The 16,819-nt window shown below is 47.4% G+C and overlaps 1 protein-coding gene across 2 annotated transcripts in view; it reads right to left on the bottom strand.

Annotated features, from left to right (window-relative positions):
- The window catches only part of PBX1 (PBX homeobox 1), a 236,371-nt gene extending 219,923 nt beyond the window's left edge, over nt 1-16,448 (bottom strand). For both annotated transcript variants that reach the window (XM_074322423.2, XM_074322425.2), the window contains exons 1-3: nt 16,058-16,448; nt 15,590-15,864; nt 12,239-12,312 (exon numbers count right to left, since the gene is read on the bottom strand). In XM_074322423.2, the coding sequence (XP_074178524.1) occupies nt 12,239-12,312; nt 15,590-15,780 (265 nt within the window). In that variant the 5' untranslated portion in view covers nt 15,781-15,864; nt 16,058-16,448. The remainder of the gene's footprint in view (nt 1-12,238; nt 12,313-15,589; nt 15,865-16,057) is intronic.
- Between the last annotated feature and the right edge of the window lie 371 nt (nt 16,449-16,819).

The raw sequence follows: 16,819 nt of genomic DNA, 5'->3' as shown, positions 1-16,819 counted from the left end.
CAGGGCTTTGGGGGCAGGTCAGAGGCCCACGACACCAGGAGCGTGACCGTGATCTAGGCCCCTGATGGGCCGTAAGCTCCAGTGGACAAGACCACAAGCCACACATGGCGATTCCTCGTCTCCTTCACGACGCCTCCTCCAGAAAAGGTCCAGAAGCAGTTGCTGAAGCACTGAGCGGACCCAAATGGAGCACAGACCCTGCCACTCCATCATGCCCTCCACGAAATCTGAAATGAAAGTGCTAACTGGTCCAGAAGCGCTGAACCCAAACGAAACAGGAATTCCTTTTCAATTTTTTCATTTATTCAACTTGTGGGACATACCGGTGGTCTCCCAACATCTCCAGAATAAATGGGATTCAAAAATAGTTGGTCAGACTTACTTAAAAACAATCAAGCTCCTATAACCCACACATGTGAAGGGCCACATTCCGGGGGTGACATTGGCGGTGAGAAGACATAGTCCAATGGCATCTTGACACGATGGCCCGAATGGAAGCCACCCTGTCCTGCTTCTCTCCGTGACGCCACAGTGGTCATCACCAAGATCTCACCCAAATCCCCTCCAAAGGGAGGAGTCAGGGCAGTACATTGGGGGCGGGAGTGTCCAAATCCGGAGCCGAGGAGGCAACTACTTTCATTCTTTATTATCACCACCGCTGCTCTCATTTTCGCTACACTTACATTTAGCCGCCACAACTGTAGCAATAAGAAGTAATATAGTAACATGTGAGCTCACAGCCTACACAGTAACCCTTCCCTCTCCCGAGTCACTGGGATGGGAAACTCGTCCTGTGAGATAAGACGGGGCCTGATCCTTCCGCTGGTGGATCACAGGCTGGGCTGCTAGAAATTTACACTCAATTCATAGATTTTCAAAGAAATTAGGGAATTCAACCTTTCTGACTTCCAGCTCTCCCACACCGGAGGGTCTGTCGTAGGACCTGGCGGTTGCCCTGCGAGACTGTAACAGCTATAACACGCAGGAAAGCACAGGAATCCTTTTAAGAATAATAATCACACATCAAGACCATCTTTCCTAGTGGAACTTTCTAAGAAGAAAAATAAAGTGATACCGCTTAGGCCTGAGCTTGATGACAGCCCCTTCCTGCCTCGGCTCCAGCAGACCAGGTGGGGGAGGGGACGCAACTCTGTGTGTGGGGAGGGGGGGGCAGCAGGGGGAGCAACTACCCAAATCTAGTCTGTTTTCCCAAGACTCTTGCAAAAATAAGGCAGCTTGAGGCCCCTTCAGACATTCCTCTGAGACAAGACAAGCTGCCATATAAGAAACAAGGCAGGTTTGGGGGCCCCAAACCTTCTCCAACTGTTAAAGAAATCAGGCCAAGCTTAACAGAAACAAATGTCAGTGCTGTTTGAAGACATCAAGGTTCTCTGGGTTAAAAATCTCCCCAGGGTAAGACGAAGTGCTCAGGGTAAGACGGGTGCTCAGGGGAAGACGGGTGCTCAGGGGAAGATGGGTGCTCAGGGGAAGACGGGTGCTCAGGGGAAGATGGGTGCTCAGGGGTGCTCCCAGTGAGAACTGAGGGAGAAGACGGGAGGGTTACTGCAGGAAGTCCAGACGGAGGTATCTGACTCATTCCAACACCACTAAGCATGAGTGGGAATATTTACTGACTAGAGGAAACAGCGCAGAGCCACCCAAGAAAGGAGCTGCACGCTGACACACATGTGTGAACACACACTCGGCCATGTGTGCACGCCGCCCTACCCCCCATCTCACTTCTGGATGCTCAACCACCAGGACGTCTGCACAGCATGGGCACTGCCCCCCAAAATGCAGCCTGGACCTGTGCAGGGACAGGCCCCGGGCTGCTGCCTGGGCACAGAGCCGCAGGTACCCTGAGGCTCCCCGGGGGTGGGGCCCTTTCCTCCCACCCTGAGGTCGGCCTGGATGGAGGAGCTGGTCCGGGAGCCAATGAGCAGGGACATAACGAAGGCAGAGCCAAGCGCCACGCTGGGCACTCAGCCTCCTGGTGGCCTGTGCAGGGCTGGGGGCTGGGGGGCTCAGGCCGCACCCCTTCTCCATGCCTGAGTGCCATGCCACGTGCACGAGGCCCACACTTGGGTCAGCAGCTTGGCACAGGAGGCCTCGCGCCCCCAGCCCCTCCTCTGCGAGGTTGGTTGTGTGGGTTTCCGGGGCCCTGCATCGCGCTCCTGCCCAAATGCGGCCTCTCGTCTGAGCCCCAGGCCGTGGGGCTCCTCCAGGGTTTCTGAGCATTTTCTCAAGTTCCAAAGATTTCATTTGGGGGCGGGGGGTGCATCCCCTGAAACACCTCTCGGACGACTCTGACTTCTCTCCGCCTGATCTGAGCTCCGAGCTCGCTTCCTTTGCCTGTTGTTTTTTCCTTTCCACCTTCTTGACCTCAGGACGAAGCTGCTTTAACTTACTCCTCACACCCTGTGGTTTCTTGTCAGCCTTCACGCACAGCACCTCCCGGGCACCCACCCAGGCGCCCCCCCACCCCGCCCCACAAGGGGTTAGGATTACAGGCACCGTGGAAAGGAGGCCACACAAAGGCCAGCTGCGCCTGTGTTGCCCACTTTGTTTTTAAAGTGTCTGTTCACGTACGTGGGTGCAGGGCCCCGAGCTCGGCACAAAATGCCATAGGAAGGAAGTGCCTCTCCACCCTCTTATCCAGAGAGCCGTTCAGAGCACGCAGGCTGGGCGCACCTTTGGGGCCTGTGAGACGCCTTCTTTGTTAGGCACAGAAGATTAAGGCAAACTGTGGACACTGGGACAATGGAAATTATCAGGGGGCTCCTCCCAGGAGGAGCACCTACCGCCCTCAGCCAGACCCCTGGCTCCCGGCGCCCCCAGCACAGGCCCTCCGGCATCGCCGACCGTTCCCAAGCCGGACAGAGGCGCAGCTTTCGTCTCACACTCAGTGGACCACACTTTAAGGAAAATCAAACACCTCTGTAAACACCCCCACTTTAAGTTTCCAGAAGCCCCACTGACAGGTAGGTGGGAAGCAGACATTGTTTTAGGATTTCAGTGGTGGTAAATGATGAACAAGGTCTTAGTGCCAAGGTGAAAACCAAAGCTGAGTTTCCTGACCTCCCGGGCTGCAGCATGTAAACTTGCAAAGGAATACACTGCAGTCCCAACCTGCAAACACAGGTCTCGGTATTTCCCAAAAGCCATTTCCAGTCTGGAGCCCCACAGCTACAAATGCATAGGAGGCAAAAGCAGCATTATCTGCATTCAGCCATGGAGCCAGCGAGGGGGCTGCCGTGGGACGGCCTGACGGGCCTTGGGGTGTGATGCTCAAAGATTCAATTTAAAAAAGGGAACAATCACGAAGTTTCTGCCCTTCCATTCGCCTTCTCCAATTCAACTTGAGGGGTGGAGGCAGCTTTCAGCCGCCATGAGCAGTGTCACAGGCCTGTCTGGAAAAGACCAGTGGAGCCACGGGACACGTCAGAGCTGCCCCAACAAGGATGTGTTTCCTTTTCTCAGTGCTGCTCGCGGCGTCCGCCCCGGGAGCCTGGCCTTGGCAGCGAACATGCTGGGCTCATGACACACGAATGTGGGTCACGTTAGACGCTCCAGAGACACTCACCGCGTGGATGTGGAAACCTGAGATGACGAGGGTAAATGGCATTCTCAAAATAACGTGCGAACTTGAAAGCCGTCAGCGTCAGGCCTCGGCCTCCAGGCTTGGGGCCCAGCAAACTGGGCACACCATGGGGCCCCCCCGTACTCGTTCCCGTTTCTAGCTGTAGAAAACGAGGTGGCTGTGCTACCCAGTCATGCTATTTTAGGGATCTCTTCAGAGTTTGTTAAGAATAAGGAAACAAAGCTTAAAGCAAGGCGTTAGGGGAAGAAAGAAGGAGAGGGACGTCCCAGCCGTGGAAGGTCCCTCCCAGAAAGAGATGCCTCGCACATGCTTCTTCCAATTGCCATCGAACTAGCAGGTCGCATCTGAGTAGGGAACAACCATGTGTCTTCCTCAGAGTGTAAAAATGGCGCCAAAAAAGAACAAAGCGACTCTTCGTGCCAGAACAGCCGTTGCGTGGCCATGCCGTCCGGCGAGGTGGACACGAGCCGCACGTGGCTGTGAGCACTCGAAGTGTGGCTCGTCCAAAGGGAAGAGGTACCGTGTGTGTAAAATACACAGTGGCTTTCAAAGCCTTAGGACAAAAAGAGAAAAAAAAATGTCTCATTAAAGTTTTTATGTTGATCACACGTTGAAATGTTTTAGATGTATCAGGATTTAAATACCATGTATTATTAGAATTAATTTCCGCTGTTACTTTGTACATTTCTTTAAATGGGCTATGAGAAATGTGAAACATTACATTTCAAATGACGTGTGTGTGTGCGTGTGGGTTCACTGAACAGCCCTGCTCGAGTCTCTCCCCAGAACTGGAGGCTTGAAGAGGGGAGATGCTGGAATGCTGGGCTGCTTTCACTGAGCTGAGCCTCAGATGCTTTTCCCTCCCATGTACACAACCATTTAAGGCATCTAACGCAGGGTCGGGAAGTACTCCGCCGGCCTGAGAGTCAGCCAGGGCTGAGCGAACACGCAACCTGGACAGACAGAGCCAAACCAGTGACAGGCGAGGGCAGCAGTCTGCCGCATGGTTTCAGGAAAATAACAGTACTTGCCATTTACTGAGGAAACCCGAGCAACTCTGAGCTTTGTAGTCTCGTCTTGTTTGGCCCTTTCTGCAACCTGACGTGGTAGCTTTCCTGCCCATATGAGGAAACTAAAGCTCCGTGAAATCAAATAACGTGCTCATGCCACATAACAAGCTAGGACTTGAATCCAGGTTGCTTTTCCTCAAAGTCCACGCCAGCCGTCCTGTCTCTGTTGCAAATGGCTTCCTCTCAGGAGCCTGACACAGGACTTCCACAGTAGAGATTCCTTCCTTCGACAGAGTTTTTTTCCTCTTCACCACGCACGTCGCTGAGAGGGGCTTCACATACATCCCGGTCATGCAAACTTCGAGCCAAACATATTTATCAGAATATTGTTTTCTTAGAGTAAGTATTGATCAAAGAAGACAAAAAAGGACAGTCGAGCCCTGAACGCGGAGGCGAGGAGAGGTCACTGATTGGAGAAAAAGTTTGAAAAAATGGAACGCTGGGTGTGCCGACGACAAACTTAGCGTCACTTACCACATGCCCTCAGAATACACCTACCACAGCCCCCCTACAAAACAGGTGGGCAGCTCCTCAAAACGCTGCACCCGGAGCTAGCATACGACCCAGCAAGTCCACTGCTAGGCATCTAACCAGAGAAATAAAAACATGTCCATGCAAAACTTGTGTGCAAACGTCCCCAGCAACGCCAATGCACGGAAACAACCTAAATGCCCGCCGACCAACTGATGGACAGATAAACAAAATACTCCATCGGTGGAGGATTACCCAGTCATGAAAAGGAAGGAGGTACTGACACCGGCTGCAGCAGAGACGAACCCTGAAAACATTATGCCAAGAGACAGAAGCTACTTACAAAACATGTGCTGCATGATTCCATTTATGTGAAAATGTCCAGAACAGGCAAATCCATAGAGACAGAGCTCAGTGGTCACTGAGGGTTAGGCAAAGGGAGAAATACAAACTGACTGATATGGGTGCTGGGTTTTGTGGCGGGGAGGGGAATGAAAATATCCTAAATTTAGACGGTGGTGATGGTTGCACAATTTTGTGAATATAGTAAAACCACTGAACTGTACACTTAAAATGGGTGAATTCCATGATATATGAAATATAGTTCAAGAAAGCTATACAAAAGAAACCTACTCTGTATTAAGGCTGCTATTATGACAAAGACAACATTTTTCCTAAATAAGGAACATATTAGGAAGACAGGGAGAGGTCCTGAACACACTCTTCTTGCTTTGAAACTTTGTGAGTTGAATGGATGTGCCTATGTGTTTTCAGAGGGAAAATATTTTTCACTGTGATTACATAATATCTCCAGTTGCTGATACTAAGAAAACACCATCACTAATGTATGCAATTCTAGCTTTTTAGGGGGTTGGTGTCCAGTGTGTGGATAATTAAAAACCTTTGTCTTTGTTTTTACCCCCTTTTTTCCTCTCTCTTCTTCCAACCGAGTGCCAGCCTTTTGGCCAGAGATAGCTAATTCTCACTTTGAGAGAATGGCAAGAGAAACAAAAGAAAGCCAATCTTAAATTCAGCAGTTTTGGTCTCTTTTCAGCATAGAATCACAGAGTCTTGGAATTGGCTTGGTCTTTAGGGACCATCTGGTGCAGCCTCTTTTTTCCCTCCAAGAAAACAGGGCCAGAAATAATAAGAGCTAACAGTTACTGACTGTTTACTCTGTACCAGGCACTGTAATTTACATATATTACCTCATGTAATCCTAACAACCCCTAAGAGAGATACCATTATCTTCATCTGCTAAGTGAGGGAAATGAGGCACAGAGAGCTTTAGTGACTTGAATAAGGTCACACAGCAAAAAGTGGGGGGTTGGTGACGCTAGCCCAGTCAGCTAGCCCAGTAGCCAAGTCCCTAACTACTCTAGTTTCTCCGAAAATCACTTAAGCAATTTGCCTGTCATCCTGTAACTGTTTTGTGGAAGGTCCAGAACGAGCACAGGTGTGCGGTATCCACCCCAGCACCCACTAATGACAAACGTGTCAGTGGAAGATGTCGTTGAAACCATGACCTAAACCAAAAGGGATCAATTTTTCCACCATTGCCATCTTGATCTCCACCAATAATTGAGAGATTGAAACGGAGCTGTCAGAGATCAGAAGGCCTTCCGGGGAGTATCTGGCCTTATTCTGCCATGAAGGGAGACAGGTTTTATAAGATTAGGACAGTCTATACCCGCACTTTTTTTTTTTTTTTCTTTTTCTGGAAATCACTCTGCCAAGTTCGGAGAAGTGACATCTCTAAGACGCAGACAGGGCAGAAGATTCAACCTGTGACGCCTCCACACGAGAGACCACGAACCACCCACTACTCAGTTAGAGACCAGTAGATGCGCTTTGTTGGCCCGAAAGAGTTAACACATGACATCCTATGAGATGGAACAGGATACGAGTCCTCAGATAATTTATTATAGAAGCTAAAGCATCTTTTATTATACAGCCCAGAGAGTGCAGAGCACTTTGCAAACAACTCATTAATCCACCTGATTTTATTTATCAATCATGGCCCTCCTTACATCTCCCCATACTTGCTTAGGGCTGGAACCAGCACCATATAATTCCCCCAGCCCCGGCTGAAAAGGCAGTGCAAATGGACGGGTGCCCCCGGGTCATAGGACGCTGAATAACAGCTGTCTGGGGAGCTGGACCTGGGACACTGCTTCTGTCATGTGGGGCTCGGGGTACATCTTCTTTTTTAATAAAAAGAAAAAGGAATAAAAGGATATTTAGATTCACATCACCAAGTTCAAAGCGTAACAGCATCCATCTAGAAGAGGTCTGAAACCAGCATTAAGGCTAAGGTTCCCTAAAGCGTGCATGTAAACACTGGATCTCAAAAGAAGCCAGGGTTATGTGTCACATTAGAATTAAAATGCCTCCCTAGTTAAGTATGCTCAGTATCTAAGTTTTGGGTTCTTTACTTGCTTGGGGGTATGTTTTGTAATCCTGCCCACAACAGCCACCAGAAGTTCATGTATGTCAGTAGAAAAAACATGACAGGACAGCACCAGCACCGAGCGACACACAGGCAGCCCCCCCCCCCCCCAGGAAACCCACACCCTCTCCTCCCAGCTCCTGACACCCCACGCTTCCTAGGTCACAAGTCTCTCTCCTTGCTTCCCCTCTCACAAATCCCCTTCCAGCTTCCTCGGTTTAGCCTAAATCTAAATGGACTCCCCTATTGTTAGAAGAAATGACAGCAAATTTCCAAAAATCTCTTCTGCTACGTTTGACCCAACTGCCCTTTGCACCTTCTTCCCTCTCTCTCAGATGCCAGAATTTGTCTAAAAATTGATTACACGCAAGTGACTGGACCTGAGGGACACATCTCCCCATGAGCTCACTGTATGTCCAGGTCACAATAACTGGGATGCAGTGTGACCACAATACTTCTGTGTCCCATGTTGCTAAACCCCAGACGTGGTGTCAGGGAGAATGTCAGGGAGAACGCTGGGGCTCCCCGACCTTGGCTTTGTGCCCCTTCTCTCTCTGTGAGCCCCTTGGGGAAAAAAAAACCCCACAAATATTTGAATTCTCTCATCAGCAAGAAAAAGGGTTTGCATTTGCCTGCTGCAGATGGACTTCTGGGAAAAGTCACTCTTGCCCGTTCCACTCCAAGGGGAATCTGATCAGAGGCAGCTCGAAATCGTCTGAAGTTATTTCAGCCCTGTCCTCTGCTCGAGGCCTGACACGATCAGAATTATTTCCCTGCCCCACACAGCGTCCTTCCATAGCGCCCCTGCCACTACATACAAAACACACACATGTCCACACGTGCACATGTGTGCACGCACACGCAAATTATCCTCTCATGCTGTAAGGAGAGTAGACACCCCATAATGTAATTGCCATATTAAAAAGAAGTGGCAGGTGAGACTAATAAAGGAGGTGTCAAAAGTGAAATACAGTAGTAGACTTAAAAAAAAAAAACTACAGTTCTGTGATGGGGGTGTTAATTGAACACAGAGAAAAAAGAACAGAGAGAGAACAAAAGGTGTTAAGGGAGCAGAGAATAATTTTTTAACCTCCTTCAGTGACTTGATTTGCGTTAACTTCAGTGCACAGAAGGAAAACTAGAAAGTGCCATCTATAGCTATTATGTTCTAAAATTAAAAACTAGTCACAACAATCACAGCTATTCACTGTTATCTATAAATATTCTCCTCAGTAAATGGCACCCAATATTTTCTGGGTTTTCCTAATTTTTAAACCAGCATGACTTTTTGACACAGAAGTAAAAAAGAAAATCAAGAAACGTTTTAAAAGATACTCAAGGTCCTTTTAAGAAAAGCGATCTTTGCCCGTGTTTCTCCTCTTCCATTCCACCAACCCACCACCACCGCATTTACACATATGGAAAATGCAGCCTATTGCTAACACGTCAAAAGACAAGAAATGGTTCCTGAAAAACAAAGAAAATGACATATTAAGTGGTCCCCAGAAGGAGCAAACAGATAAAAGCCACTTCTGAAATACACATTGCTGCAGATGTGGACGGGTTTTCCCTGCTGCTGTGTGAGATCTGCTGGCCGAGCATTTTGTAGGCATTCTTTCTCCTTAGCATTTATTTTAAAAAGCAAAAAGGTATCAAATAAAGGCTTACCCACGCTCTGAAGCAAGAAGACACACGGGTTCTTTTTTTTTTTCAATACCCCCACAGTAATTTCTGACTTCAATACCTGTCAATCAACTGTAATGTAGCCGGTTCTGCCTACTTTGGGTGCCTGTGTTTCCTTCAAGTTCCAAAAGGTTGGAGAGACAGTCTTAGCTGGTTTCCCTACTTACTTAGAGTTTTCCAACTAAAATCAGTAACAAAAGCAAAAACAGCAAATGGATGCAGTGCCCATGTTCCTTTCATTCCTGCTGCCTTATCAAGACCCAGGTGAGCCAAATGCATGAACTTCCAGTGAGAATACAAACACACACACACACACACACACACACACACAAAGCCCACCCTAAACCAAGCCACGTCCACAAGGCTTCAGATGGAAGCTCAAAATTACTCATTAAATGCGGGGGGGGGGGGGGGGCTTGAAATTAAGAACACAATGAAGGAATGTATGTGAACTGACCGTCCCAGCGACCTTTTCACTCGCTCTGTATCAACAGAAAAGAAAAGCTCCTGCAACTTTCCACTTGGTGTGTCTCGGACACATGCACATGTACACAGGCTGGCATGGGACCAGGCTTCGGCAGAGTCTGAGCTGAAGTGACTGAACTCCAGAACCAGAGGGTTCTTTGCAACACCACACGGTCTCCCCCCTCCCGACAGGACACACAACATTCCAGGGGAGGTTTATTCCGTCCCCTCGGCCTTCCAACACACGAGCTGAAGAACAAGAGGGAAGTAGGCCCTTTTTCATCTTTTCTTTTTTTTTCACTTTCCCCCACCGATGCCCTCTCAGTCCAAAATTGTGCGTGTGTGTGCGTGTGCGTGTGTGTGTGCGTGTGCGCGCGCGCACACATTTCCCCTTTCCCACGGGGGCAGTGATCTCGGTCATTTTCAATTTACAGGATTTATACTTGACAAAGTATGCTTAAATATATTATTCTAGAGACAACACATAAAACCTTCATTTAGATTTTTAAAGATCTCCAAATATTCAAATCATTAAATGACCAAAAATTAAAAAAACAAAATACACACTCCAACAATAAATTTCAGCTCCCGTGTGTTATTTTGACCAATGCAGCGGCTTCGCAGCACCATAGTTTAGCCAGTGTGACTAAGACACCAGGTCTCTCACCCACACCGGAAGCAGAGCTCTCTCTAGTGCTGCTCACCCACTTTGACCCACTGCCTCAGTGGGCTTTAATTAGAGGACTGGAATTAAACACTTTGGCCACAACATCCAGTTCAGTGCCCTGATGAGCTTCCTTTCAATAAAAATCTCATAACGTGTCCTCAAAACCGGCGTCCCTGGAGCCTGGATTACCAACACGTCTTTATATCTTGATTCTACAGCTTTTGAGTCAAGGTCCGCAGGGCACGTACTAGATTAGAAACAAATTTCAACAAACCAAATAGTCAGAGTAAATACGCATCAAGACCACAAAAGAAAATGAGAAGGCAGAAAAAAGGAGAGAGGCACGAAATGTATATATGCGCTTACATTTCCTGCTATGAGCCAATAGGGAGAAAAAAAACAAAAAAACACTGGAAACTAAAAAGTGTGACAAACTGAATGGGCGCTTTGATATTCGTACGCACAACCCACAAATCTCTTAAAAGGTGTCTCACAGCTGAAATAATGCAATTAACAGCCTCGCACTAAGGTTAGGGCTGGGCCAGGGCACCTGGGGCACCCGGAAGACCCTCCCAGCGTCGTTACTCAGGCGCTTTGTCTAGGACACCATGCCCAGCGCAAATAACATTCAACAAAGCAGCTGCTTACTAATTTTACACACAATCCAAGCCCCAAGTAATTACATAGTCCATCAACGGTCACATCTTGAAACTATTTATTTTTTTAAAAGAGAAACACACAGAGAGAGCTCTCAAATAGAAAACCACCCTGGGTGCCCTGCGCCCCCCCCCCCCCTTTTTATGTGTAACTATCAATGTATATCAACTGGGCATGCAATCATATTTATTGTCACTTTCACTCACGCCATGCCCTTGCTTATGTGGTTTAGATATGAATTATTGACTGTTACGCTCCTTGTTGTAAAAAATAAATAAATAAGTGGGATGTCAGGGACTTTGCCGTGAAGCCAGCGACGCAGAACCTGGCAGAAGCTCCCGCTTCTGAGAACCACCCCGCGCTCCTCCTGGTGCCTGACTCCCTGGCTTCAGATCGCCTCCGCAACTCTTTCTTGCTCCGAGACAGAGATTCACCCACTTTAGGAAGTGAAGGCTTCAAATCAACCAACGAGCGGATGTTGCTGCGCGTCCTTTCCAGAACATCTGTTAAGAATACCTCTGATGGATGGCTGCTATTTTTTAATTGTTGCTTTAAAATTTAAATGCCCTCGTGGGACGTGTTATGGTGTCTAGAAAGTAGAAAAACACCCGAAAGAATGATCTCATGGCACTGTGTTCTCCTAAAGGCACGGGTTCTCCCTGATAGGACACCACAGGTCACCCGGACCCCCGGACCCTGCGGTGTGGGGCTGCCTGCACTTCCCGCAGAGGTAGCTGACAACCCCGGCAGAGCTGCTGCATGGAAGTGTAAGCAAAAGGAAAGGACATTTTAAACAACTCCCCCAGAATGAGTGTTTCAAAGATGGATCAAACGTATTCCTTCAGGAAACGGACTTTTACTTTCATATTTTCCCCCAAAGGCACATCATTCTATAAATGTCCCTTCAGAACTGCTATGTGAGGCCCAACTCCAAAGAAGCCGGGAACAGACTTAAGGACAATAACCCAGCAATGCTTGCAAAGAACTGCCCAGGACACTTGGTGCTTCTGGTCTGGGAAGCAGACCACTGGGACGCCCTGCGGATGGCACACGCGATCAATCTTGACAATACTTCTATTCTGCAATTTTAATATTTAAAGAATGGGTTCCTGATTGCTGGTTAAGCGACTCAATTGGCCAAAGAAAATGCTTAAGTGTCGGAATCTCAGTCCTACCTGTTTTTTCTTTTATTTCGCACAGCACGTTGAACAAGGCAGGTTTCATCCGGTGGCAGTTTAAAGCATGTTTTCTGCAAGAAAAAAACAACAACATCATAGCTGAGGTGCACTTTCAAGATCAAATTGCTGATAATGTATGAGCGGGGAAAAAAACTGAACATTGAGCCAAAATGATATACCAAGCAGAAGTCTGTGGCCTGCTTCAGTTGTTCCATGGCTTAATATAGAGAGCCCGCCACAGAAATCATATTAATTAGCAGGGGGAGAGTAGGGGTTTAACTACAGAACAGAACTAACGCCAATTACGCCCAGTTAGGCAGAGCTGTTTTGGTTTTTTATTCAAGTACTTGAATCCAAGTGGAATTCTTAACCAATAATCCTATCGGGCAGTGGACACAGCGCAGCCCACAGCATGGGTTAACAGTTTTGTACAATCCATGCCTCCACCATCTAGGAGCTGTCTGCCTCTCGGGGTGTGTGCGTGTGTGTGCGTGTGTGTGTGTGTGTGTGTGTTTTCAAATTTAATTCACCCATGTGTTCGAATTCATTCCGCAGATTCCCCGTATTCTCATAAACACAAGACGCTTGAAAGGTCTTCTGAGCAGAACTGTCAATTTATAAAATTTCAGTCCCCAAGTTAAAGAGTATGGAAATGCATTGCCAGGGGGCAAACATACTCATATGGGGAGTAAATTCATTTCTCTGTGTTCACATTATGCCTCGCGTGCACACACCGCTTATTTGCAGGTGTTGAAATTCAATTATTTACAATTAGGACCTTGCGCCCATTGGGGAAAAAAATAAATACAATTCTGCCTCTTAGATTAGTGATTTACCTGGTTCTTGAGTGTGTCTGCATTCAGAATGCACTTGAGGAACAAAACAATACCGTTCCCTTTATTTTACTGTGGAAGCACTTAGCAGCAGGATATTGTTTTGGAAACAAAACACTGATCGAATTGGCTATTGGCTGAGGGAATTCTGTGTACTAACTAAAATTAATGTGTAAACATAAATGAAAGCCCCTGGCATTCAAAACGCATGCAATTCTTCTTTAATCCCTTTGAAAGTTAAAAAAAAAAAAACCATAGACACACGTCCTCCTGGAGAACAGAAACCAGAAGCACCGCTCTATGTACTGTACAGCAGAGGAGTAATCAGCTCAAAATTCAAGAGTATCAAAATAAATACATATATTGTACCTAAAATACTAGTGGTTTACTTTGTAAGTAAAAAATGTATCTTATGAAGGTGTCAGTAGGGAAAGAAAAACCAGATAGGTATTTGCTAAGAAGAGTTACATTGTTAAACCAAAAAGAAAGCTTAGTGGTGATTTAGTTTTGTCAGGTGAAAAAAAGGTGGAAAAGACTTAATGTATCAAAGATTTCTTTGGGGGCCTTTTAAAATAGTTTTCACTAATTGTATTCTTATACCTATCTAGGCCCAAATTCCAAAAGAAAAAAGAAAGAAAACAACAAAACAAAACAAACAAACAAAAAAAAGCAAAAGAAACCCCCCCACGGCTTTACAGAAGAGATATTGAATTTCCACAACATATCAGTGGGGCTGTAGAGAGAGAAGAGAAATTTCCCTGTCCCCAAATTGTGTCTGATCTCTCTCGGCATCTAGGCCATTAAAAGGGGAACCGCCAAGCAACGGCTATCCTCAGTTTTACAAAAAGGAGCAGGATAAACACCAGAAAAGTGGTGAATCTCCAGTCTTACTGGCTCCTTCCACTTCACAAACTTGCTATTAAAGCAGTTTATTGGTATATCTGAGTTTATTTTTCTGGAACAATATAATGGAGAAATCTGTTCTAACTGAAAAAGAGACTGCCAGTGGGAAATCTTCCCTTACCATACCTATTAGCTTTTTTTTTCTTTCTGAAAATAAAATTCAAAAACAGCACTGATTAATTTTGGAAAACTTTCTCCTATTTTAAAACATATGTAATAGTTCCAGTCTTTGAACATTTCTAAGTTTTCGAGCACTGTAAACCTCAGTACTGTTGGAGTGTACGTGTTGCATGTGCTTAAACACGACTGTAATTCATAACATCCATGTTTTCAACTGTTTCTTCTCGTCTCAACTCAAAATTCCTATTTCCCTAAGATGAAAACACATACATGACGATGTCTTTTCCATGACTGAGTCATTTGAGGTACAGGAATTGTGTATGTATTTTTTTTTTTTAATTTAAATACTACTTCTGAGATTTAACAAAGCTGAGCAACTGTAAACATATATGTGATCATTAGATTTTTAAAATTCTTCCTTTCGAGATGGGCAAGGGCACGATATTAGTGGTTTGCCATTGAGTCTATGTTTTATTTTAAAGAGAATTTACTGTAAAATTCTCGAGTGGAGAGCTATGTACCTGGTGACGGGTGAAGTTGAGAAGCTACCCAGTTTATTTATTATGTTTCTTTAATGAAGACCGTCATGTTCTGTAGTATTGAAATACACAAAATACACACATGCCTTCATTTCTATGTAGTTGCATTCTAAGTGGCCCTGAGAGAAGATGGGGAAAAGAGAGTGCTTGATTTTTGTCCCCCAACCCCTTTTTAAAGGACCATACATTCTGTACCATGGGAGGTTAGTAAAGCGGCTCAAATTAGGAGCCCATACAGTTAAACTGAACATCCTGGTTTCTTAAAAGTAACAAATATGTCTAAAAGCAAAAGTACCTCTTATATCTTTCCATCAGCTCTTTTTGAAAGAATTAAATGAAAACAAAATATTTTCTGGATAGCTGACAACTAGTGACAAAGGATTATCTTGCTTTTTTTAAAAGGGGGAGAAAGGGGAAAAGACGAAAATGAATTTTGGAGGGTATATCAGGAAAGAAAATCAGAAGTCTCCGATTTAGGTAAGGAGTCAACTAAATTTGTAAATAAAGTGTTCTTGGAACATTTTATTTTGTAATGTCACTGGGTCCCTAACCAAGAAGACATGGAATGCTGTTCAAAACTTGACAATTCTGTTCTCTCTGGCACTTTTCTTTAAAGCAGTAAAAAGTGCTGAGGGCCGCTTTTGGATCAGTTGGCAGTATTTTCTGCGTGCCTGAGTGTTTGTGTGGATATCTGTGAATGCTTCTGTGTTCACACACACACACAGACACACACACACAATATGCACACAGCCGCCTCACGGCAGGGGCGATTACACTTCAGAGAACAACGCTCTTCCAATTTCGCTCCTCCGCCATAGAGTTGCTCGTCAAAATGGGAAAAGAAACAACATTTTAAAAGAAAGCGCTGTGTTGATTCGGTTCCCATTGTTTCCCCCAGCGAGAGAAGAAAAACAAAAAAACCCAAGAAAGGAAAAGAAAAGGCTGCGTCTCACCTGGCCTGCGCCTCATCCAAACTCTGGTCCGTGATGGTCATGATCTGCTGTAGGATGTCCCCGATGTCCTGCTTCCTGCCGCCCTCCCCCTCGGTCCCCGCAGCCCCGTCCTGCAAGTGCTGGGACAGGCCGGGGTGCCCGGCCATGCCGACCCCCGCGTGGGCGTGCATCAGCCTGGGCTGCTCGTCCATCTCCGAGCAGCGCAGCCCGGTTCCTGCTCCTGAGCGCGGCTCCGGGAAGCACCAGGCTTTTATCCGTCAAGCTGTCTTCAAATCCTTTTCAGGATAAACAGGGCAGGGGAAAAAAAGAAGACCAAAAGAAAAAAAAAATCCCTTTGCCTCTTTGCAGGGTGGTGGGAGGATGGGGAGCGGGGAGGGGGAGGGGGCGTGGAGGGGCTGCGGGGTAAGGGTGGGGAGGGGGGCTGGTGGGGAAGGGTGTTGACTCCAAAAAGCAAGGAAAATAAACCACCTTCCCACTGGACGACAAGAAACCAGAGCTGGCGTGGGGTTGTTCAGTCCGGTCTCCTTGGCAAGGCAGGAATGGGCTCCCGGCGCTTAAATCTGTGGCTTAATCCTCTTGCAAATATGCACGGATCGGGAGAAAGGAGAGCCAGGCAGGGGGATTGCAATGCAAACTTTCCCCCCGCCCCCGCCGCCCCCACCCCCACTCCCGGCCGGAGTGATCTCAAAGGGGGTGGGCTGTAGCCAGAGCCGATCCCCCGGCCGCGGCGCAGGCAGAGCTCGGGCTCGCTCCTCCTCCGGCTCTGCAAACTCCGGCAGCCCCGCCAGCCTCCTGCTTTTGTTTAGCTCAGGCTCAGGACTCCAGAAACACACACAGAAAAACCACAGCCTGCGAGGAGAGGGAGGAGAAGGAGGAGGAGGAGGAAAGGGAGGGAGGAGAGGGGAGGGGGCCGGGGGAGGGGGAGGGGCGGGGAGAGGAGGTGGGGGAGAGGAGGGAGGGGGCCGTGGCCACGCCCCCTTCTCTGATTGGTCCTCCGAGAGAATACGGGCCACGCCCCCTTCCCTGATTGGCCATCGGCGAGAAGACGGCCCCTCCTCCCCTGCTTTCCTGCTGGCACCTCCTCCTGGGCCTCCTTGGGCTCCTCCTCGCCCGGCGCCCTGTCAATCAGGGTTCAGAGGTGGGCCGGGAAGGAGGCTGAGCTAACACCCAGCCTCCAGTCCTTAAAGGTGCAATGGTCCCCCGGTCCCAGCTTGTGAGTCCGCGCCCAGG

This window comes from Rhinolophus sinicus, chromosome 11, assembly GCF_057876585.1.
Source record: "Rhinolophus sinicus isolate RSI-liver-muscle chromosome 11, RSI-T2T, whole genome shotgun sequence".
In the NCBI taxonomy this organism is placed as follows: Eukaryota; Metazoa; Chordata; class Mammalia; order Chiroptera; family Rhinolophidae; genus Rhinolophus; species Rhinolophus sinicus.
The sequence above is the reverse complement of the archived record's forward strand: the minus strand, read 5'-3'. Positions and strand labels throughout refer to the sequence as shown.